At 33.5% G+C, this 26,749-nt stretch overlaps 1 protein-coding gene across 1 annotated transcript; it reads left to right on the forward strand.

Annotated features, from left to right (window-relative positions):
* Positions 1-200: 200 nt before the first annotated feature.
* Positions 201-25,767, forward strand: SMC5 (structural maintenance of chromosomes 5). Its single transcript, XM_088261876.1, has 18 exons — positions 201-387; positions 488-629; positions 4,600-5,009; positions 7,024-7,270; positions 8,119-8,326; positions 10,511-10,658; positions 11,895-12,036; positions 14,289-14,497; positions 15,217-15,380; positions 16,725-16,854; positions 17,671-17,806; positions 19,915-20,205; positions 20,743-20,964; positions 21,565-21,674; positions 22,191-22,308; positions 22,415-22,572; positions 24,359-24,476; positions 25,302-25,767. Exons 1-18 carry the CDS (start codon positions 317-319, stop codon positions 25,449-25,451), a joined length of 3,174 nt encoding a protein of 1,057 aa, XP_088118002.1. The 5' UTR covers positions 201-316; the 3' UTR covers positions 25,452-25,767.
* The last annotated feature ends 982 nt before the right edge of the window (positions 25,768-26,749 follow it).

The raw sequence follows: 26,749 nt of genomic DNA on the forward strand, positions 1-26,749 counted from the left end.
TTGGTGGGAAAAGGTTGGCAAAAAACAATAAATAACATGTGACATTTAATTGAATTCTTCATCTCTCCTATCTTATTACTTAATTATTTATATGTTCGAATTTTTAACTCTCATATTATGTTGTATCGATAAAACCATTTATGTTGTAATGTTGGTACTTGTAATATTGTTTTCTACAGTTTTCGTACCTGAGTATGTTTGTAGTTTGACAGCTGTGTACTTAAATGTGTTCGTTTTCTGTTGTTTTCTTCTACGTTTCCCGCCAAACGCCAAATGAAATAGTTTCTGTTAAATTACTGCCAGATTTATATTAAAAATGAAGAAAATAAACAGAGTGCATGGACACAAACCTGGATCAATATATAGAATTGCGCTGGAGAACTTCGTGTAAGTTTGAATGTTTTGAATTTTCGCATTACTGTCTTTGATAATTACAATTTAAATTACGCCGTACTTTATTGAGATCTTGATTTGAAATCATTTACAGTACCTTTCGTCAAGTAGAAGTATTTCCTGGATCCACATTGAACTTGATAATTGGGCCCAATGGAACCGGGAAATCGACATTTGTTTGCGCTATTGTTCTTGGGTTAGGAGGAAAAACCAGCGTCATTGGAAGGGCCAAAACCGTAAGTACTTTTAAATCTAATTTGCGTATTTTTAATTCACTATCCATCTTTCATTTTTGGTTATCATTCAACAGTTACACCAACCTGCCTGACAGTGTTGCCATATGCCAAACCAAAAAATCTAAATCAAAAAAACTAACTAACTAACTAACCATCACGCCGCTTCCCCGCAGGGGTAGGCAGAGAGAATCGAACGCCACACCACTCTGTCTTTGCAAACATTCTTTGCCTCTTCTACATTCATGCATCTCCTCATACATACCCGACGATTATTACGACTCCTGACCCGGCCGCTTTTAAGTATTTGACATACCTGATTGTGCCAAGTTTTCCTCGGTCGTCCTCTGCTTCTTTTTCCAACTTCATTCGCTCCATAAATTTGTTTAACCGTTCTTTGTTCACTCATACGCTCCACATGTCCAAACCATCTCAACACACCTTTCTTAATTTTATCGATAATGCTTATCTCAGCCTTACATTCTTTCCTTATTTCATCATTCGAACATCTGTCAAACATCGTTTTGCCACACATTCGTCTGAGGGATCGCATTTCGACTGCATTCACTCTGCTTTCATCCTTCTTTTGCCAACTCCATGCTTCGCTTCCATACATAAGGGTTGGAACCAGAACTCCATTGTGTACTGCCAGTTTAGCTTCCGCCGATAGATTTTTATTTGCTAAAACTGATTTTAGTGCACCATTCACTCTGTTCCCAGCATTCACTCTCCTTTCTATGTCTTTATCAATCTTTCCATCCCTAGAAAACATACTACCCAAATATATGAAATCATCTACCTGTTCCAAAATCTCCCCATTTACCAATATTTCACACTCAGATCTACATTCATCTCTTTCAAAAACCATGATCTAAATCAAACAGTCTAGAAATCTGTATAGAATCAATAACCCAAAATCTGTGTAGGTGCCTATTTGCCATTACTTTAAAGTTTTGATACAAATAGCACGATCTGTTAAACAGAACTTACAGTATGCATATTCTTCACCCTTTAACTTGTTTCTAAACAAGTCTTAAAATAATTATCTTCCAGCCAGCACTGATTAAAACATTGTGTATTAATCGAAGTGTATAAAAAAATGAACATTCGGTCGCATGAACAAAATAGACATGTTTTGGGGAATCCTGCAGTACGCTGCGTAAATTGCGTAGTGTTCCATGACAAGACAAAATAGTACCCTACCCAATAATAAATAACGCACTTCATTATTAGACAAATTCTCACCTACTATTTACTATCAAATGTTAATCATGCTGGAATCCATACATATTTTCATTCTTCTGTTTTATCATATACTATGTCCAATTCCAAAAATCTGTATAAAACTAAAAGTATGTACTAACTAAGAATAAAATCTGTCATCTGTAACGGCAGCTTAAAATCTGTATCAATACAGATAAATCTGTATATATGGCAACACTGCTGCCTGAGCTACAAATATTTCAAATTTCATGTTTCTGTGATGTTATCTTTCAAATCAAGAATACAACATACGAAACATTTTCGTAATATGTAATATAGCGCAACCACTTAATAATAGCAAATTTTTTCTACATATTTTTGTTTGCAATTTACTTTTCATCATTTCACAATAAATCTCACTTAGACATATCGCTCACTCCTTTCAAGAACGTCATAAATCAAAAATCGTCAATTTTCAGTTGTGCATGTTTTCGGAATTCCCAGAAAATGTACTATATCCCAGCAAAAGCGGCATATTTTTAACTTAATATTTACCCGCTACAGGGCAGAAAGTGTTGTTTTAGCATTTTGAATAAAAGGTATTGTTTAATCATTTTTTTAAATATGTTAAATATTTTTCAAATGTAGAAAAAACCTTCAGGTTTTACCTAAAAGATCTGTTGCACAGTAAAAAGTTCAATAAGTGGCTTGATATTTATTTTTAAAACATTGTGTTATATTTTTAAACTTTAAAATCGTTCTCCTGAAAAATCAAGTATTTTGATTTATGACGTTCTTGAAAGGAGTGGGCGATATAGGTAGGTCTATGTGTGGGTATACAATAAACATTATGTTATAAAGCTTATTATTAAAAACAGAAAAATTGGTAGAATATTTTTTGTTTTTGTTTTAAATAATAGAGAAATATTCGTGTTTTTATTATGTACACAAATAATTCAATTTCATGCTATTTCTGTGAGCCTAAGCGGCTCATTATTAGAAATAGGTATCAAATTGTGGTAGAGTAGTTTTGAACCGAAAAACTCTGACTTAAGAGTCCGCGACACTAACCACGGGACCACAGCCCGACACAACACGACATGTTAAAATACAAGTAAGAAAATTGAATTAAGAGAAAGAAATCACCAATTTGTATGAATTGTAATTTCATTTATACACCGGACTGCTCATCGGACAAATGAAAAAGACTTATTTGTGCTGAATTATTTGCTGCTTCACAAGTATTTACCCCATTAATTCCGAAACTAATCAGTATAAACACTTAATAATATAAATAAATATCTAAATAAGAAGGCTGTACAGGGTGCTAAAGTAATATATTTTTAAACTTGAAAGGGGTGGAATATTGGATTTGACGTACTTTACTTTGAAGGATTTAAAAAAAATTATTTTGCAATTATAAAAATCTGAGAAATCAATGTTTTCACTTTTTTTGTTGTTGTAAATTTGCTTATCGAACATGAGTTTAGTAAGTTGGCAACATTGTAATATTCATTGGAACTTCATGTTGATATTTCCAATGACATAAAAAACAAGTTCTCAGCTCTTTGCTTGCATTATATTATACTAATAAATACTTACAAAATATTGTAGCAGTTGATAGCAGACTAGTATGTAATTTTATTATTGAATTAGTAAAGTACTAAAATACATTCAATTTAAATTATTTTCTTACAAAAAAAGGACTTAAGTTCTAAACTGCTGCCTTGTTTTGTACATAACATAGAATTTTGTCTAGCCAGTCTCAAAATATCAGTAATGACGAACCACATTAATGTGGAAAAGCTATTCATTCGTCATATTGTTCAATATTTACAGCATTTGAGTGTGTCCAAATACTTGTTCACAAATCTGGATTATCTCCAATACGGTGTTATTTTTTTGACATCTCAACATTGATGAAGAAGAATATAGAAGTCTGGGCATTAAAGGACTTACGACGGATCATTTTACACACGTGTAACATTCACCAATTCTACCCATGATTGACAAACACACTACTCCAATTTTTTTAACTTCTAGATATATTGATCAAACACATAACACAGTATGCGTGAGTTCACAATAGCCATCTATGGTGGGATGAGAGAATTTTTTTATTGGGCAGTGACTATTTCATTTGTATGTGAGGTCCGAATCCTGGATCATATTAATATACATGAGAAATGCTTGAAAATATGATTTTAACTTATTTTAGCTTATAATTTGACCATTTAATGTAACATTTGGAGTGTATCAATTATGGGCAGAATTGGTAAATGTTACACGTGTATAAAGTGATCACTTAACCAAGCCTATGACGGTCATAAGCCCTGTAAATGCCCAAACTTTCATTGTGCCTTCCAAATTTGGGTATTTTTTGTAATAATTTGTGTGTTGAAATTGTATTCATAAATGTTTGCGTGAAGAACAAAAAGACGCAGTTCATCGACTTTATTTGTTTGTAATATTGTCCCCACCACATGTAACTCCTTTAAAATCGTGTATAAAGGGTGGAGGACAAATTTTTGTGTTTTCAGATAAGATTAAAATTCAAACGTATATACGTCGCGCTCGCTCTTTTTCTATTGGCGTCGCTTTGTTCTTCTCGCATAAGTGTTTTATAATTTTCGATAAATAAATAATCGCCTTCATTTGCGCGTTTCCGTCTTCCTCATCATAAGTGTTCCAGTACCGTTAGTAGTAATATTCATATTCTTTTTCATCTTTATTGAAATGTCAGAAAAATAATTGTTTGATATATTTATAGATTGGAGAATATGTGAAAAGCGGGCACGAGACGGCCACCATCGAAATAGAACTCTACCAGAACGAGGGCGAAGAAAACGTCACCATCACAAGGAACTTCAACACCGACAACAACTCCGTTTGGAGCATCAACCGAAAGACGGTCAAGCTGAAAGATGTCCAGGACCTCACGGAGCACCTTAACATCCGCGTGGACAATCTCTGCCAGCTGTTGCCGCAGGACCGAGTCCAGGACTTCGCCAAGATGAACCCCCAGGAGCTGCTGAAGAGCACGCAGATTGCTGTCAGCGGGCAGGAGGCTGTAGACCTACTCGAAGAGTTGAAAGAGAAGAAAATTTCTCACCGTTCTCTCAACACCAAACTCTCCCAGATCTCGTCACAGTTGAATGAACAGGAAACGACAAATGCCAAGTTAGTTTTTAAAATTTTATTTCAAAACATATTATTTATTTATTTAAACTACTTTTTTTTTTAATTACCTAACGTTCAAGTGACTCTGAAATCTAGCTATAGCTTATGCAACACCGCTTATCATGACCCCACTCAGGTTTCAACTTGATTTAACTTTACTAACTTTTTTATTTAAGTTTCATAGCCTATGCCTACTCGTGAGTGGATTTACTATTTATGTTTAAAGTTACTATAATTTCTTGTAATTCATAAGTGAAAATTCCAGGCAAAAACACTCGCCTTATTTAAACTATATGTACAGAAAAGAAATAAGTACATTGGCGAGCTTATTACTAAAAATCTATATCTTCTAACCTACCAAAAACAGACTAGTGATATTTATTATTAATTATTTTTATTTATTTCAAATTATCGAACGTTTCATATGTATAAAAAATAATGATTGAAATTTTGTAATATTTTTCTCATTATGGCAAGATTTGAATGTAATTGACAAGCTTTTACCATATATTTAACCTTCCAGCGGGCGCGTTGAGAAATTTCCCATGGGCACGTGTTATAAATTTTATGTCATTAGGTTTTCTGTATGTAAATTGGGTTTTCTTTATATTAATTTATGTCTTTCACCATCGTGTAATTTAATTTTTTCCAGTTAAAATTTCTTCCATTGTTTTCTCCTCTCTTTGGTCGGTCTGACAAGTTTTCCTATTAAAACACGTCTAAAATAAGTAAAAAATACATTTAGCTATAAAAGAAACGATTCAAATGAAAAATAAATAAGAAAATGTTTGATTTCCATATAAAATACATAAAACACACTTGAAGGAGTCATTTTTTAAATTTACGCTTAAAGAAAATTTCCAAATTTCAATGAAAAACAAAAATTTCTTAGCACACTCGGTACGTCTGTAGTTTAGAGAGACACTGACCCTCGAATAGCTCGGAGCTCGTAGTGTAGTCGTAATTGGAAAGGGTGGAGGAAGCGATAAGGTGCATTTGTCATAAACTTTATGACAACGCGCCTGCTGGAAGGTTAAAAATATATATTATTTTGAGAAATAAAAATACTTTGTTTTTTGATCCACTCACATTTTTATTAACCAACTAGTTTCGGCAACAACCTGTTGCCCTCTTCAGGGTTTAATTTACGACTAAACATATATATAAAAAAGAAACAGTGTACAAGTTATTGGGTTTCGATAAGGATAGGGGTGGGGGTAATGGTGTTTTAAGGAGAGGTAAGAGCAAGGAAGGGGATAACTGTGTTTAGGTTGGGTTTGATTTTATGGGAAAAATATTAAAATGGGACTTTGACTTAAGTTTATTTCATTGTTAATTACATTTCATTTTTGTTTAACAGCTTTTTTTATTTCTAAAACTTCCAAATTATTAATTTGACTAGTTCTATTATAAAAATGTAGAATTTGTATCCCATCTTCAAAATTGAATGAATGATTATTTGACAAGATGTGATCCGCGAATTCCGAAATTCCGAAAAATTGTTATTGTTAAGACATCTCTTTATTGTTAACCTTTTAACTGCCGGCAGGTACATGTATGGCGGTACCCAGCACGCCGCGAATTTTACGACAAAAATAAAACCTTCTAAACATATCATTATTGAAAGTGTAATAACGTTTATTTATAAAACTAACCAAATAAATCAAAAGCGCGCCAGTCGTGCAGTCATTTATCCATAATCATAAAATTACTTGTTCTTGGTGCAGGGTTGTCACAAAATTTGTCACAAAAAAAATGAAAACTTAATTATATGTCAAAAGTAATTGTTTATGTTAGTTTAATATTTCAAGTATACACACACACAAACTATGATTTTAAACAATTAAAAATCTTTAGTAAAAGCCCATTTGAAACGGCGCGTCTTAAGACATAATTTTTGTATGAGCGGCGCTCCGTTCATAGAAAATTATGCGTCTTGAGACGCTCTTGGCAGTTAACCGGTTAAGACATTTTATTGTTAAGACATTAAAAATATAATTCACATTTTTTTCAGTATGCAGTCGGTGATAGATTCCATGCACGAGAAAAAGAAGATAGAGAAGGAGATAGATCTTATTGAGAAGAAGCGAGTCTGGGTGGAGTACGACAACTTGAAGGGGCGGTTGGACGACCTAGGCAAGGATCGCGGGGAGGCCGTCAAGTTGGTCTCAGCGCACCAGGCCAAGATGGCACCCTTGCAGAGCGCCATAGACAAGGCCAAGGCTGACGTCACTAAGCTGGAGGACTCCAAGAGCAGCATGGTAACGGAATCAACTATCTTTATTCTGTAGCAAAACTTTGAAAAATGGTTTAGAAATGTCACTCACAAGTCATTAACCGGATCCACGCGGCTCGCATAACCGTATGTGTTTTAACAAAACATGCCCCATACGCGGCTGACATAAGCGTTTGTGTTTTTACATTGCTCCAAGTTTCGAACCTCAGTTCAACTTTGAGGGATTTTTTCATGGTGTGGAACTTTGGATAAAATAATACGTCAATCCTTGGCCTTATGACATTTGTTGAAATATCTGACTTATAATTTGTAACATCACAAGGATAAATAAAAGAACAGATCCCTGATTTTTCTTGCGGTCGGTAATTAGTCAGTCCGCACCATAATCATGCCCTATATCTGTCTCACTCTCGACGCTACGCATCGCCAGTGGGTAAGAGTGACACACGTTGCGTGCTTTAATTTATTTATGTTACGATCTAATTTGTTTATATTACGATATATTTCAAGAATAATGTGACACACGTGTATTATAGAGTACCAAAAAGGCACAATGAATCCCATTGAACGTTTTTGTTTAGGAAAATAAATTGTTTCTTAACTAAATATATGATAAAAGTAATCATTAAAAAAACGGCAAAATACGCCGCGCACAGGCGTCTCTTAGGAACAAAGTTAACGCGGTTAAAAGGTTAAAGGAAAACTCGTTTATTATGAAATTTTTCTGAATGGGTGAACATAAATTTCTGCGTTAATAAGTGTATTAAGGTGATTTTGTTCTAGTTTTATACTGACACATTTCAATCCTTTTACGGCAGAAAACTGTATAATTTTTATTCTGTTTCATTTGATGATGAATATTATTTTCAACAGGCTAAAGAAATGTCCCTCCTGATGAGAAAACTAAGGGAATTGAGGGAGAACTCCTCGTCACAGAATGGGAATATACGAGAACTGGAGGCGGAGCTAGCAGCCAAGATAACGCAGCATGAGAATAAGCATAGAGATATAGATCAAGCCAAGGCTAGTCTATCCAAAATGAAAAACGATAGAAACAATTTGCTACAGCAATATGGAAATGGTGAGCCTTGTCTCTGCACTTTTATTCATAATTTTTTCTGTTAACCTTTCCCTTAGGGCGTTTATCTACTACTCGGAATTACACGGAGTCCGGCACGTCAGTTAGCGTTTTAAAACGATGATTGGCTTGGATTGGCTTGTGCTTTTGTCCATCTTTCTTCGGATCGGAGCTCTTGATCGGTGCGTGAACATGTTGCGCGTAAATTCGATCATGTTAAACTGTCATAGTTGCTTTCATATTTCAAAACCGGACTGCCGGACTGTAAAATTCCATGTAGTTGACAAACGCCCTTACGGTGCTAAAAAACTTCCGCGTTCAATGGTGATATGTATTTTGTACACTTTATGAAAATGTGAATTAAAATCGGGAAAGTGTGAAAATTACTAAATGTTGCTTTTATTCACTATAGTTGATGTTGAAATGTAACAATTTTGTGATGTTAGCTCTGGTAAGTATCTGAAAACGAGGATAAATACATTGCAAGTAGACACAATAGCTAGCGTAGCGACACGACCGCCGGGTAGGACAACCTGCGCACTACTAAACACGCTACGTCATGCCTGTATACGCAAAGCACGGCACGCACGCACACACTGAGAAACTTTTGTGTATTGGTGATTTTTATCCCCGATTTTTTCACAAATTATTTATTTCCATCGCTGCAAATGAATAACTTTGTATTTTAATACTTTTGTGTAATACGTAATTATATTACAGAGGAATGCGAAAATTCTGAGCCTGTATCTATTTTATATTATATTGATATTCTCATTTTTAAAGTCAAGTTGTTATAAATACATATCACTGGGAGGGAAAGGTTAAACTTATAGATTTCTCTATCATATCCAATGGAGAAAATTCTGAATAACCTTTTGCGATATAAATAAACTAATCTCGGAATGTCTTTATAAAAAATTCACCGCTTACCTAAACGAAATAAAGAATTTATTAAATGATTAATACCAAAAATCATGTTAAACATTTTAACACATTAAAAATCTATATATGTATGATTCATAATAAATCCATGATCAACAATATGACAATGACTAAAGTTACACCCTGAGTGGCCATGTTCCCACTGATAAATAAAACCACAAACAGTTCCTATCCATTCTTCATTTTTTAATGCCTTAAGGACCCAACTCTTAAATTTAGGTTAAGCTTCACATACAGTGTTTGATAATGATGTTGAATACGTCATAACATGCCTCGCAATAACTTTTGAGAAAAGTGGTATTTACTAAAAATTAATACAGTGGAACCTCTCATAATGAGCATAATTCGATCCAGAATCTTACTCGTTAACCGGATCCACACGGCTCGCATAACCGTATGTGTTATCACAAAACATGCCCCATACGCGGCTGACATAAGCGTATGTGTTTTTACTTTGCTCCAAGTTTCGAACCTCAGTTCAACTTGGAGGGATTTTTTCATGGTGTGGAACTTTGGATAAAATAATATGTCAATCCTTGGCCTTATGACATCTGTTGAAATATCTGACTAATAAATTGTAACATCACAAGGATAAATAAAAGAACAGATCAATAAAGATAAATAAAAGGTAATTAGTCGGCGCCATAATCATGGCCTATATCTGTCTCACTCTCGACGCTACGCATCGCCAGGGGGTAAGAGTGACACACAATGCATGCTTTGATTTATTTATGTTACGATCTATTTATATTACAATATATTTCAAGAATAATGTGACACACGTGTATTATAGAGTACCAAAAAGGCACAATGAATCCCATTGAACGTTTTTGTTTAGGAAAATAAATCGTTTCTTAACTAAATACATGATAAAAGTAATCATTTTAAAAACGGTGAAAAACCGCTGCGCACGGGTGTCTCTCAGGAACAAAGTTAACGCGGTTAAAGGGTTAAGCGAAACATTTTTTGTTTTGACTAATGCAGATGTTCCGGCTCACAACTGAATGTCGTGAAAAGGGGACTTGCCCTATCTCTGTAACTCGTTATGTGAAATGTCACTCCTTAAGGGAGCAACTATTTACCCTTATTTTATGCTTGTTATGCGAATTATTCATTATGAGAGGTTCCACTGTATATCCTGGCAACAATAATCACAGTAATTTGTTGTTAACTGGTCCTTTTGGCAGTTTTTTTCTGTGCTTCTGAATTTGTTTTAATCAGTAACAAATTGATGACGCTTTGCAGAATCCATGGTGAAGGATGAAATACTAAAATTACAAGTTCCTGTTTCTAAAACCAATGCCGGAATCGAAAAATTAAAAGAAACAAGAGTTCAAATTCAGTATGAACTGGATTCCAAAATATTGCCACAGCTCCGACTCCACGAGAACAAGTAATATTCTATATTTTTGTAAATTTTTTTGTCTTGAAACATATGCTTATTTTATGTAGTTTTTTGAACAAACGGAAATTAACAAATATTGTCGGGTGGTTTTTTTATCGACCCCGACCCTAATTATACTCGGCTAGTCTGCCGCCCAACCCTAGTATACTAATCACAAGTTACCGCAAACCCAATTTCGATCTGTAAAATGTTTTTTGGCATGTCTCGCACTTTACCAAAAGTAAGCAAAAAGAACGCTTATAAGCGTCTCTCGTTCTCTACCAACAGTATGTAAAAGACACTTTGAAGCGTTTCCCGCAAACAATGCGTTGGTAAAAATCTTTATATGTTGTTACAAAAATGTAAGTAATGTTAGTATGTAATCTCTCACCAAAATTTTTGTGTACTAATTACGAGACGTGCCCGTCTCTTTGTCAGGACAATCACTACAAGTAATAGTACTACAGCCACCCCTGCAAGACTACTTTGTCACTACCAAAGTATTATTCACACACTTACTACTATACACAACGGAGTCCTGGTTCCGACCCTAATGTATGGAAGTGAAACATGGAGTTGGCAAAAGAAGGATGAAAGTAGACTGAATGCAGTCAAAATGCGATCTCTCAGAAGAATGTGCGACAAAACGATGTATGATAGATGTTCGAATAGTGAAATAAGAAAGGAATGCAAAGCTGAGCATTATCGATAAAATTAAGAAAGGTGTGTTGAGATGGTTTGGACATGTAGAACAAATGAGTGAGGAAAGAACGGTAAAACAAATTTATGAGGCGAATGTAATTGGAAAAAGGAGCAGAGGAAGACCGAGAAAAACTTGGCACGATCAGGTATACCAAATACTTGAAAGCGGTCAGGTTAGGAGTCATTATAATCGGCGGGTATGTATGAGGAGATGCATGAACGTGGAAGAGGCGAGGAATGTTTGCAAAGACAGAATGGTGTGGCGTTCTATTCTCTCTGGCTACTCCTGCGGAGAAGCGGCGTGATGGTTAGTTAGTTAGTTTCTACTGTACCAAACGTGGTCCTCGGATTGACCAAAAACGCATGCTATTAACATTTTGTGTAGTTGTGTGTTTAACTAAAGTACAATGGTAGTGACATGTAGTATTGTTTGCATGCTGGTCTTCCACTCTCTACCAGCAATATGTAAAAGACACTATGAAGCGTTTTCCGCAAGCAATGCGTTAAGGAAGCGAACTTGTCATTCATTGGTGATTATTCCAGGTTACGAAATCTGAGCAACGTGGCAAATAAGAAATTGGAGATGCTACTTAGTTCCAACGAACACACCTACCAGGCGGTCATGTGGCTCAGGGAAAACAAGCAGCTTTTTCAGGGGAATGTTTATGAGCCCATCATCTTAGAGGCAAGTTATACATATACTTATAATATTTACAACATTTTGAGTGTGTCCAAATACTTGTTCACAAAATCTGGATTATCTCCAATTACAGGAGTTATTTTCATATTATTTTTTGACATCTCATCAAAGATGAAGAAGAATATGGAAGTCTGGGCATTTACGGGGCTTACGACCGTCATAGGCTGGTTTAAGTGATCACTTTACACACGTGTAACATTCACCAATTCTACCCATTATTGACAACCACACTACTCAAATTCTTGGAAGTTCTATATATATGAACCAATTTAGAAACCTTGTTCATGAATCACTAAAACTTCACTAGAGACATCTATTGGTGAGATGTAAAGAAGCTTTTTATTAAGCTTTTTATTAATATAAGAGTTTCTGCTAAAAACCTTGCATGCATGAATCACTAAAACTTCACTAGAGACATCTATTGGTGAGATGTAAAGAAGCTTTTTATTAAGCTTTTTATTAATATAAGAGTTTCTGCTAAAAACCTTGCATGCTAGATTGTATACTAAAACCTTGTTCATGAATCACTAAAACTTCACTAGAGACATCTATTGGTGAGATGTAAAGAAGCTTTTTATTAAGCTTTTTATTAATATAAGAGTTTCTGCTTAATAATCTTTGATGAGATGTCAAAAAATAATACTTATAATATAATGAATTAAACAATTGGTCGATGTTACTGGATTTATGTCATTTTTATTTGAAATAAACTCTCATTGCCTCTTTGACTGCTGAGTTTTAGTGAAGGTTTTATTTGGAAAAGGGGTTGTTTTTTTTGATAATGAAATAATGCATTATTGTAAGGCAATATTTTCAATTACATATTTTCCAGATTTTTTGATTTTTTTTATGTTTTTATCAAATGTTTAAACTTAATTTTAAAAATTTTAAGGATTTTCAAAAAGATCTTTAATATTTCAAATTTACGATTTAAGAAAATACATATATTGTTTTATTGATTTTCCATATGTGCAAATCTATGTTTTAAATGTAATTTATATTTTTGGTTACCAAATTTATCATTTGGTAATTTATCAGTTATTTGAATAAATGTAATGTAAGGAGGAAAAAAAACTTCAAAATAAATGAAAACATTCAAAAGTTTTTCAGAGACCAAAATTAATTAACAATCTGGCAAAATTAATTATCAATCTGGCAAAATTAATTAACAATCTGGCTAAATTAATTAACAATCTGGCAAAATTAATTTACAATCTGGCAAAATTAATTAAGAAGCATTCACAATAGTTTTGAAAATAATATTTATACATAAATTTAGTCTCAAATGTAATCAATGTAAATTAATGATAATCCTTACATTTTCATCCAACAATGTTACTTATGCTTTAGTTTATCTGTGATATTCTAAAAAATTAATTATATGAATTTAAATATAAATTTAAAAATAAACTCTTTTCCTGTGCATAGTTTAGTTTGCACCAATCCACTAGCCCAGTGCTCCGCAACCGGTATGCCGTGGCACACTGGTGTGCCGCGAGCTGGATACAGGTGTGACGTGGTCAAATTAATGTATTTGACATTTTATAATTATTCATTATGCATTTAATACAGCTGCAGTTATATCCAAACACATGAGAATAGAAAGTAAAATTAAAATATACAAAACATGTGTTCGACCAATAGCCACTTATGGGACTGAGGGTAGAGCAGATACTTCCAGACCAAAATCTTGACTTCGAACCATTGATATGAAGACTCTCCGATCCATAACCGGAAACACATTGCGAAACTAAGTAAAAAATACCGACATCCGGAGCATGTGTAAGACGGAGGATATCGTGAGGTGGGGACGACAACGAAGACGATACTGGAAAGAACATATAAAATTTATATCAGAAGACAGATAATCGCCCTTCAGGGTAACCCTGAAGGAGGCAGACCCCCAGGCAGACCTCCGAAAAGATGGAAAGACAGCTGGGAGTCAACATTCTAAGAGCGACATGCGGAGGCACAAACAGATCCCTAGAATCTACAAAAATAATAAGAAGGAGATATTTAATACACAATGACAAATTAATTTTAATAATTTTGTCTATTTTTCGATATGTTGTAAAAAATTCTTATTATAACAAAATAATTTTTCCATTGGTCTATATTTTTTTTACTTTTGGTGTGCCGCGGAATTCTAGGAAGAATTTTGGTGTGTTGTTGGTGGAAAAAGGTTGCGGAGCACTGCACTAGCCAACAGGATGAATATAAGTGCTCTTTTATTTCAGTTAAACTTCAAGGAGCCTCATTTCGCTAAGTACTTGGAGAACTCTGTCGCCATGCGAGACCTGATCGCCTTCACATTTGAGGATAGTTCGGATATGAACCTGTTCATGAAGAAGGTCCGTTCCGAGCTAAAACTCAACTTAGTGAACGCCGTATGCAGTCCGCCCAGCAGAGTTACTTTTGAACCGCCTGTGCCCATAGAACAACTGAGGTTAATTCAATTCACAATTGACAATGATTTATTCTGTTTTTGTTTTAAGTGTTAAATCAAGCACTGATTTTTTGAGTATACTAAGTTGTATTTTATTTGTTAAAAAACAATCAATATTTTAACGATTGTTTTGCCTAGTTATAGCTTTTTCAAATGAATGTTTGACAAAAAAATACAACTTAGTGGATTCAAAAAATCAGTGTGTAATTAAACATTTAATACATAAATTAAAATGGAGTTCTACAAATTAAACGCCAAATCTATAAATAAATGATTTGTTCTTATAAAACTCAAAAATTCAAAAAAATACGAGTATTCAGCCCGAAAATGTCATAAGTTATGTTTTATATTTATTTTATTTTCTTCATCTTCTTCAAACCCTTATCCGCACCCCAATGGTGCATAGGGCACTGCGTCATATAAATGCAGTGTTATCTTGATCATTAACACATGATGGAAAGGTGATCAGCCCTCCGCTTCAGGTACCAGTCCAGGGTAATATTGAATAAATATTAGAGTGTGAAAATCACTTATATTTATTTGATCCCCCCTCCCCCCTAGGGAATCAATCCCGGGACCTCCAGAATGGTAGCCGAGTGTGCTAACCATTACACTATGGAGGCGGACAACTTTTTTTATTTTACTGTTAGTAATTTATGCATGCGTTAGATGGGTGCAGTATGTGTGGACATTTTACCAATTAAGGTTGTGTTTTCCAGGAACTTGGGGTTCTACACTTATCTCGTGGACTGTATCACAGCGCCAGATGCAATAGTCAGATATTTATGTACTCAGTACAAAATACATAGGATACCGATAGGAAATGATGATACATACAGACTGAGCCAAAATGTTCCTCCGCAAATCAATTACTTCTTCTCAGGTTGGTTTCACAACATACGCTTCAAACACGTAGGAACACTGCTGACCCTATTTTACTTTATAAAATCTTAAATAATTATGTAGATTGCCCAAAGCTTGTATCATTTAATTTTAGAGTTCCGGTAGCACAGACTAGAAACATTATTCAAAATCCTTAAAATGAATACCAAGTCCTACCAAAATTCATTTTTAAATAGAGCCATATGTGCAATAAAATAGACATCAATAATATTTCTTTTAAAACGTTTCAGAGAAATATTATTGATGTCTATTTGATTAAGAAATATAAGTCATAATATTATAAAGTTATACTTATGTATATGACATTTTTTTTGTTTAGATTACTCTTAAGTGTAAACCTGTAATTGGAATTCCAATTTCATTTTATTAGTATATGTTGTTATTTTTTATAATTTTTCTGTTGGTTTTCCATGAAAAAATAATGGAACAAATAATAAAAATAATAAAAACACACCTGCTCAGTGTTTCATATTTTTTTTCAAATGTGAGTTGAAAAAAAATTGCTGTGCCCTAAAAAACTATTTTGAATCTTAACATATTACAGTAGAATCGCGATATAACGAAATCCAAGGGACCAAAAAATATTTATTCGTAATAACGAATTCCCACATATAACGAAATAAATTTAAAAAATCATACTAGGTATGTATGTGTTACGCGCTGTCACAAAAAAATGTTGCGTGGCTTCAAAAAAAGATCACAAGTTCTGCAAACAAAGGAGGAAGGAGGCCATAAAGAACTTAATGCATATCGCTCACTCCTTTCATGAACGTCATAAATCAAAAAACTTGATTTTTCAGGAGAACGTTTTTAATGTTTAATAATAGAATGCAATGGATTAAAAATAAATATCAAGCCACTTATTAAACTTTTTACTGTGCAACAGATCTTTTTATGTAAAACCTGAAGGTTTTTTCTCCATTTGAAAAATATTTAGTATATTATAAAAAAAAAACAATACCTTTTCTTCAAAATGCAAAAACAACACTTTTTGCCCTGTAGCGGGTAAATATTAAGTTAAAAATATGCCGCTTTTGCTGGGTAAAGTACATTTTCTGGGCATTCCGAAAACATGCACAACTGAAAATTGACAATTTTTTATTTATGACATTCTTGAAAGGAGTGAGCAATATGTAGTACCTAGTTTACCTTACTACCTACCTGATGGGGTTGTCAGGGTTCATGAAAGACGGCCTGCATCAATGTGTTAATTTTCTATTTTTTGTTTGTATGTTGTAGCTTAAACTCTTCTTTAAGTATGTATGTACACTTCAAATCAGGAGTACGATTTGCAGGTTTTCATTATTGAATTGTATCGTTGCAGAAAACCACAGATTTGTGATAAGGGTGTCGGAGTATAGCGGAGCCAAGTCAACTTCCACCAACGAGATCCGACCTGCCAGGATTTTAGTCAATACCGTGGATCAGGAAATGCTTGTCAAAACCGAATATCAGTAAGTTTTGAATTGTGTTACTGCATGAACAATCAAACACTAAGCTACGGAGGCTGATACAACTTATTTATTAGCTTTGCATTATTTTTTTAAATTCTTCTCCTTCAAACCCTCTTCCGCACCCCAATGGCACTGCATCATATAAACGTAGTGATATCTTGATCATTAACACATGAAGGAAAGGTGATCAGCCCTCTGCATCAGGTACCAGTAATGGGTAATGTTAAATAAATATTATAGTGTAAAATCACTACTATCTATTTTCAACCCCCTGGGAATCGAACCCGGTACCTCCAGAATAGTAGCTAAACACGCCAACCATTACGCCACAGAGGCAGATAACTGCATTTTCTGAAGCAATACTACTAAAGAACCAATACAGTAATAGCTCTGTTATTTATTATCACCTACATATACACTTTGTATTCAGTATTTCCGTTAAAAAAATTCACCTTATAATGATAAAATTATAAAGAATAGCTACACATATCTCTAGATTTTTTTAATGAATGAAAAATTGAAGCTATTTTTTTTATTAGAAGGAAAAACAACAGTTACAATACATGATAAATCAAAATACAAAAAAAATCATGAGTACCAATTACAGTTTTTCACATTTATGCATAGGAAAAGTAAGAGAGAAAAAATCTATATATAAGAAGAGTATGAGATAAGGATGGGATAAAGAGAAAAGGAGATGACAGTGATAGGAAAAGAAGAAAAGGAGAGGACTGGGAATAGAATTACCCTTTTAGGTTTATAAAATTTCGAAATTAGCTATGAATTTTGAAATCTATGTGAAATGTTTGATTTCAGGTTAGATAAAATAATTGCATTCGAAAAGGAGAAGAGAACAACGATTAGAGCAATAGATGGAGATATTGGTAAACTGGAGGAATCCCTCAACTCCCTGATTTCCAAAAGGAAAAAGCTCAGTGAATCGCTGGAGCAGGTAGAATAAAATACAAATAATATATATATATTTTTTTTTGTTTGGGTTTTTTACAGCCACTACAAAACAATATACAACAACAATTAACAAATCTACAGCCAATTACAAAAATCCACCGATAATGTTATTCTTATTAAAGTGATGTTGGTTGGGGTGAGAGTGTGTGTGTGTGTGTGTATAGTACCTATTCCATGTAAGTGTTAACATAGCGTGTATAATAATACATATATTTGACAAATAAATTTGTTTACAACATTTTGAGTGTGTCCAAATACTTGTTCACAAAATCTGGATTATCTCCAATTACAGGAGTTATTTTCATATTATTTTTTGACATCTCATTAAAGATGAAGAAGAATATGGAAGTCTACTAGTATACTAATATAAGAGTTTCTGCTTAGTAAAAAGCTTCTTTACATCTCACCAATAGATGTCTCTAGTGAAGTTCTAGTGATTTAAGAACAAGGTTTCTAAATTGGTTCATATATAAAGAACTTTCAAGAATTTGAGTAGTGTGGTTGTCAATAATGGGTAGAATTGGTGAATGTTACGCGTGTGTAAAGTGATCACTTAAACCAGCCGATGACGGTCGTCAGCCCCGTAAATGCCCAGACTTCCATATTCTTATTCATCTTTGATGAGATGTCAAAAAATAGTAAATTTGTTTCTTGTTTTTCTTTGAATGTCATCTCACTTTTGCGGTTTGGAAATACCATTGGAGGGACACTTGCCCAAAAAGTGTATTAGAATTTTGAAATGTAAATAACAATAAAACACTTAATTATCTACTCTTCCTAGGTAGAATCCATTTTAACATATGCAATAAAGTCAGGATCAGGTATGCTAAATATTTGAAAGTGGTCAGGTGAGGAGTCGTAACAATCGGCGGGTATGTATGAGGAGATGCATGAACGTGGAAGAGGCGAAGAATGTTTGCAAAGATAGAGTGGTGTGGCGTTCTATTCTCCTTGCCTACCCCTGCTGTGAAGCGGCCTGATGGTTAGTTAGTTAGTTCAATAAAGTCATGGGGTCATTCTACAAAAACAAATATCAACACATTTCGGATGGGTATTTTTCACACCTGCGAACCACTGATTTGATAATTATGTGCATATAGTTAAGACCTTGTGACAAAAAAAAGTTATTGGTATATAATAATCATATGAAAACATTGGATAATTCCTTCTTTTCTGCCTTTGAAATGAGGCCGGCGCAGAAGGTACAAATACCTTTCTTGATCGAAGTGTGTTGAAATAGCAAAAAATTAGCAATATCCCATTATATTTTCACCCTGTTATACACAAGTGATGATACAAATTTTCTTTATAACCATATTAAGTCACTTAAAATACGTGGGATTTTGTGGATGGATGTCGTAGTTGAGCTACAAACTAGTAAAAAGTATAAAAATTATCGATTGCACGACTATGGTACCCGCTTCACCCACAAACAAAAATATGGAGCAAACGCAAAATAAAGAAATGGACAAACGTTCAAGAGTTAATTTTGTAAAAAAAAAAAAATATATTTTCACTTTTTTGTTTAAATATTTAAAAAAAGGTATCTAAAAATTACTCCACATAAGTGATTTAGTAAGTCTCTGCAAAAAATGTATTTGTTTATACATATAAATGTATTGTAAATCCCCTATTTTACATTTTTTTTGTAACTGGGACTGATAAAACTTTTTTTTGTGAAAATCATGTAGATGAGTTTTTTTTGTATACAGAAACCTAAATGGAGGGAAAATGTATTTTTAAAAAACATTATTTTTTTGTGAAAATCATGTAGAAAATTGACGGAACGTATAAATTACGTATGTATATAACAGGGTATTGAGATTTTTTTTTATAGTACATAATGACTTAATAAATAAAACTTAAATGATGATCGTGAATAATGTAAAAAAAAAGAAGCGTTACAGATCTAGTAAAAATGGAATGACAGGATAGACGTGTAAACTGTGCGGAAAAAACCTAACTGCTAGTAATAAATTAATGAAAATATATCGGGACTGAAATAATTACATGTACATATTTGGCCGGAAAATGTTTAATCCTGGGACGTAAAATCAAGGTTTCACTGTATGTATATATTTTTTAATGCAGGTGAAAACAATTTCGGCCCGGATAAGAATGCAGCAGAATAAAATAGCCGCTTTGGAGAACGAGGCCAACGTGGATATGGAAACGGAGAAGCTGAAATGCAAATCCGAGATCGCCCGCTGCGTTCTGGAGCAGTGCAAGACGCAGGTCAAGATTAACGAGATCCTCAAGGGGTACCAGAACAAGTTCCTGAACAGTTCCGTCTTCGGCGAGAGACTCAAGATCATGAGGAACGATGTGCTGGAGCAGCAGAGGTCTCTGAGGGTCCTCAAAGAAAACGCCACCAATGCTGAGGTATTAATTCAACAGAGTATGGATGAACACTAGACTGTCCCTTATTTTTTAATGTGATTATGTTTTAATCCATAAGGCCTAGTTAAACAAACAAATGTGTGTCAAAACGATGTATGATTGATGTTCGAATGGTGACATGAGGAAGGAATGCAAAGCTGAGATAAGCATGATTTATTGGGGGGAGGGACTGTCCATTGAAACTGAAAGTCCGTTATATAAAAAAAGGTTTAAAATAAATCAAAAAACTTTTTTTTTGAAAATATCATGAAAACTTGCTTTCGGTAATCCTGCTTTGAAAAAGGAATCAAGCTTTGTTTTTTTATGTACTTTTGAAGTTCTGAATCATGGCCGCTAAAAATTGTTTACATTGAATTTTAATATGTAATATGAACAGAACGTTAAAACGTTTTTGCATTTGACCAGATTTTTGTATGTTATATCCGAAGTCCGTTAAATAGAGGTCCGTTATATCGAGGTTTTACAGTATTAATATTTACCGTCAATCTCCTTCAACTCGTCTCTTCCTCCTGTTCACAGATCACCCTGGAAAACATCACTCGTCAATTGAACAACACCAAAAGTACAGCCAAGGAAAAACTTCAAGAGGCGAAGGAGAGAACGGGAAATTTCCTGCCTCACGAAAGTGGCTTCCCGTTTGCCAACGAGTTTTCTAAACTGCCCAATGATTTGACCGCCCTACAGGAACATTTGGATGTTTTACAAGTGAAAATATGTTGCATCGGGAATGGGGACAACCAGGCATGCTTTTTGGATATTTCGCTCACTCCTTTCAAGAACGTCATAAATCAAAAATCGTCAATTCTCAGTTGTGCATGTTTTCGGAATACCTAGAAAATTTACTATATCCCAGCAAAAGAGGCATATTTTTAACTTAATATTTACCCGCTACAGGGCAAAAAGTGTTGTTTTTGCATTTTGAAGAAAAGGTAATAATAATAAGAAAAGGTAATAAATATTTTTTTTCAAATAAACCAGTTATTTTTCAAATGGAGAAAAAACCTTCAGGTTTAACCTGAAAAGATCTGTTGCACAGTAAAAAGTTCAATAAGTGGCTTGATATTTATTTTTAATACATTGTATTATATTTTTAAACTTTAAAAACTTTCTCCTGAAAAATCAAGTTTTTGATTTATGACGTTCTTGAAAGGTGTGAGCGATTTGTGATTCACATTAAAATCAAATTTATGAGGACAGATTATACAAAAATTAAAATTGATGATATAATCTTGAATAATAATTATTTTATTATATTTTTTCTTCTTAATACTGTTTCCCATTTTTCATTTGAATTGTCTTGATATATATTTTTTTTAAATATGTATTTGTGTATTTTTTCAGCTAATCAACGAGTTTGAAGCCAGAGAAGCTAGCATCAAAAAATTAAAAAAAGAAGTCCATTCTTTAAATGAGCAAGCAAAGAAATTAGAAATAAAAATGCAAGACCTAAGGTAAATGGCTTCTCTTCTTATTTGTTGCTTACCCACATGTAGAAGTGCTTAGGCCACTTCATCTGAATAGAAGTGTTATTTCTTGAATGTTTTTCGCAGATACTTTGGCACATTTTATAAACTTTATAAAATTAAACAACTTTGTTTTAACCACTTATTTATTATTAGTACACTTTAACATACCGGTTTCGACAAGAACCTTGTTTTAGAATTTAATAAAGTCCCGGGACTTACCTGATTCACCACACACTTTACACACTGTATTTTTCATAATTTTGCCCATGTTTTGGAGATCCATATTGCAAAACTATAAATTATCCAGATGTTTTAAGGATTGTATTATTTCAATATCTGAATGGCCACTCGTGTACTAGTCGGAAGTGACATCTAGCAAGAGATGACCGGTTGTATATTGTGTAAATGTCAAAAGAAAAAAGCCCAGATGTTCTATTATATACAAATTGAGTCGCTTCTATGGGATATCTATAAAACAGTTTTAATAATTTTCTGTTTTAGAGAGCAATGGCTTCCACCTTTAGAAAGTCAGGTTTCAAAAATAAATACAAAATTTAGTGAAATGTTTGCCCAACTGGGATGTGCAGGAGAGGTGCAAATATCCAAACCTAATGGAGAAGTGAGTTCGATTAATTTTTTATATAACACTGATTTTTTATTATTTTTTCAATAAATTACTTCAGCCTTCTTGTGTCCAGTATTGAACAATGGCCTCTGTATTGCAGGAAGAATATGATTATTACGGGATCAGCATCCTCGTGAGGTTCCGCTCCGAAGAACAGCTCCAGGTGTTGAGTTCTCACACGCAGAGCGGCGGGGAGAGGGCGCTGTCCACCGCGCTGTACCTCATGGCCCTCCAACAACTCTCCAAAGTGCCCTTCAGGTAACCCAACCTAGGGTAGCTCTTACCAGATAATATGTTTTTTTTATAATTAAAATGTATCTTTGTTTTTAAATCACTATTAATATTTTATTATAACTTAATTATTATGTCTACCGGTTTCGAAGCTAACCGCTTCTTTATCAAGACTGATTAATACTAAAACTCTATCTACTAAACAATATTCAAAATATTTTGACGGTTAGGGAAAGAAGCTTGGGTAGATCTCAAGTGGCTTTATTTATTTTTGTTGATTGGCAGTCACAGTCAAAAGGGACCAGGGATGATGAGTGATTGGAAACATATTGAATAACGGACTTTTAGCAAAATCATTGACTCGTGTATTTATTGGTTGTAAATTGTTATTAATTGCCTTTTTAATTTCTAATATTTCTGAGTAATCTAATTTAAGTCCTCCATTGCATGTGTGTTATATATTTAGACCTTTATTTTTTCCAATGAGTGATTATTTTCTATCAAGTAAATTAATATTATCAAATAATAATTATTATTAAGGCATTATAGTGATTTTCAAAACAAAGTTACATTTTAATTATAAAATGGAAAATCACAAAGTTAGTGCCTCAAATATAAATTATGTTTTTTTTAGTTGGGAATTGCATTTATTATTAACCTTGCTTATTATGTACAAATTTTAGATAATGACTAAAAAACACATTTCTTTGCTAAATCATTTCCACCATAATGTTTTCCCCAATTCATTCACAGTAAAGCGCCCTTGAGGTAGTATTTTACGAAAATGGCGCTGTATAAATTATCCAAATTTATTTTTTATTATTATTTTAAGGTGTTTCATTGAGTCACCACTACCTTAGTTATATCATGCGGATATAACTAAGGTAGATGGCCCGCATTGCAAATCTGCGCTCTATTCTTACACAAAATCTCACACTTAATGGAAAAAATTCCATGATCAGGCGAAACAATTGTCACAAAATTTATTTAATTTTTATGTATTTTATTAACAATAAAATGAAACTTAGTAGACTCAAAAAATCAGTGATTGATTTAACATTTAATACAGAAACTTTAACTCTTTACTTGTCGAATAGACCAATATTATTTTATTATGTGTTTTTTAACACTAAAATACAACTTAGTTGACTAAAAAAATCAGTGTTTGATTTAGCATTAAATACACAAACTTTAACTCTTTATTTGACAAATAGATCAATAAATAAAAAAATTTATTGGTATTATGACATATTAAAATGTGTCTAAGCTTAAATGAATAATTTATCCCTTCTTTATTTAAGTTTTACTTATTAAATACCACTATTTCTTAAAATCCATTGTGACACGTGTTTCGATGCATTTGGCTTTGTTTTCAAATGTTGTATGTGATGTTGATATTTAAAATGATGCAGAATGCATCGAAACACATTTTAAAATTGATTTAAAAAAATAGTGATAATTACTAAGTACATTAAAAAAATGGATACATTTTACCACAAAGTGACTGCTGACTGCCGAATCATTTAACACATTTTAGACAAGTGTTTTTTACGCCTGCAGACTGCTGGCTACGGGATTTGATAATGATGTACATGTAGTTAAGACCTTAACAAAGATATTGGTATATAATATTCATATAAAAACATTGGATAATTCCTTCTTTTCTTCATATAACAAGCAGTCAAATTAACATCAATTTAATGCAGTGCTCTTGCACTATTGAATAAAGGTCAATAGTAGTAGTAGTAAAATTTAAACATGAAAATTATGTTTTTAACCTGAAAAATATACAGTATATTTCATTTTTCTCCAGATGTGTGGACGAAGTGAACCAAGGAATGGATCCGATTAACGAAAGGAAAATGTTCCAGTTGCTCGTCAATATTACTTCCTCTACTGACAATTCACAGTATTTCCTGCTGACTCCAAAAGTAAGAACACAGTTTACCTTTTTTATTTAGTTAATTTGTCCTACTATTATCTTAACTATTGATGACAAACCTTAAAATATTTCCTGATTATCTGCAGAATGGTTTTCTAAACTATACATATGCGGAATTATGCAATATGTTGCCAATATACCAAAATGCTTTATTTCAATAAGCAAATACAGTGGAACCTCGCATAACGCGTGATTTGCATAGCAAGCAAAAAAAAGGGATGAAGTTGCCCCCTTAGCGAGCGACATTTCGCATAACGAGTTACGGAGAGAGGGCAAGTCCCTTTTCACAACATCAACTTGTGAGGCGAGACTTCCGCGCTAGTCAAAACAAAAAAGGTTTCGCTAAACAAGTATGATTCTGGAACGAATTATGCTCGTTATGAGAGGTTCCACTGTATTAGATTGGAGGAAAGGGTCCACATCTACCACAACTTCATATATTCCAAAAATAATGTTCCTTTATAATAATATTCATAATTCTTAATATTTCAAGATTCTTCCTATATAATACCTTAATATGATCCACAGGTGCTGTGGCGTAGTTGGGTAGATATTCAACTGCAAAATTGGCATTGCAGGTTCGATACCCGCCAATAGCAAAATCATTTCAAAAAAGATTTATTTTCCATTGGTCTGAGTGTTTGTGATATATTTTTCATATTTACATTCCCTGTCATTACTATCCTACCTGCAGTTAGCCTCTAAAAGTAGAGGCTTGCGGGATTATAACTCAGAAAAACAATATTATATGACTCATATATTTTTTTTTTGTTATTATTTATGTTGACATTGATTGTTTAAATTTAATTTTTAGCTTTTGCCAAATCTGGAGTATACCTCATCAGTCAAAGTTCACACCATAGAAAATGGACCGAGGATTATAAAGTACAAAAAGTGGAACTTCAAAGAATTTCTCCAAAGGGCGACGGAGAAAGCAAATATCTCTTATATTGACAGTGATTGAAAATAGCAATCAATCGGGTTTAATTTGGTTAAAAACATTATATGTGAAGCATGATTAACGTGATTGACTATAACAGCTAAATCAAGGGTGGCCAACCAGCGGCCTGCGGGCCGCGTGTGGCCCGCCGGATATCTACTTGCGGCTCGCGGAGCAAATCACGCATTTTTTCCTTTAATGTACACAAAACCACCAAAAGAACATTCCATTGTGCGTAGTTCGTATCATATTCCATATATGGGAGTATTTCACTATCCTGACAATTTCAAGACCCATAATGGCGTCAAGTAGCTAAGACGTTGGACTAAAGAAGAGAAAAGTAACAGAAGAACTGAGAATTTATAATACAGATGGACTATAAACTAGCTTTTCGTGTAATTTAAAACAAAGTCGACATGTCTGATATGCAGTGTTTGCTTTGAATAATAAAATAAATTTTGTTTTACGGTCCGGTAGGATATCTCATTTCTAAAAAATGGCCCGGCTACAGCAAATGTTGGCCACCCATGATCTAAATATTTGCACTTAATGAATCGCCCCTATTATTTATTTATTTATTGCTTACTAGTTGTTGCTGTGGCTCAGTCTGGTTATATGGAAAAGAATGAAAGACAAATCACACACTTCTAATATGTTTTAATTTCATAATGCTTGTGGATATACAATATTTTAGCAGCTGTCAAAGAACACACTACTAAAATATTGTCTACCCAGTCCACTATGAGCAATGTTAATGATGGCGCTGCCATAGTGGTAAAAAGCTGTTATTTAAAAGCACATTATTACGGACTATGAGATGCACCTTAATTTTTAAGTTATTTTGAAAATAACATGTTTACCGTAGAACGGGGCTACTTGAACTTTGATGTGTTACTTGAGCCCAGTACAAAAAAAATATTTAGATCGTGGTATCGATCGAAGTATCGTGACAATAAGTGTCACCTGTCAGGGAAACAATCAATCATGTCGATACGGTCATTATTGTAGACCAAATACAGATATAATTTTTTTTTGTACTGGGCTCAAGTAACACATCAAAGTTCAAGTAGCCCCGTTTTACGTTACCATTTTCATTATTAGATTGTAAAGCAATATATTTTTTTTCATCTTAGTTTATGAAATTTAAATGACCTTTAAAATCCCTCGAAATCGTCATCTGAACTTTGCAAATGTCGCGGCATAGAATATATGGCCATTTTTAAGAACGGCGGGAATTTTTAATTAAAATCTTAAGACACTCTTATATTAATTTTGACTATAACATCTAAATTTTTTAGGCAATTTTTTAAGAAAAAAAGTGT

This window comes from Brachycentrus maculatus, unplaced genomic scaffold (assembly GCF_059751285.1).
Source record: "Brachycentrus maculatus isolate JH-2025_06_01 unplaced genomic scaffold, ASM5975128v1 h1tg000168l, whole genome shotgun sequence".
Taxonomy (NCBI): domain Eukaryota; kingdom Metazoa; phylum Arthropoda; class Insecta; order Trichoptera; family Brachycentridae; genus Brachycentrus; species Brachycentrus maculatus.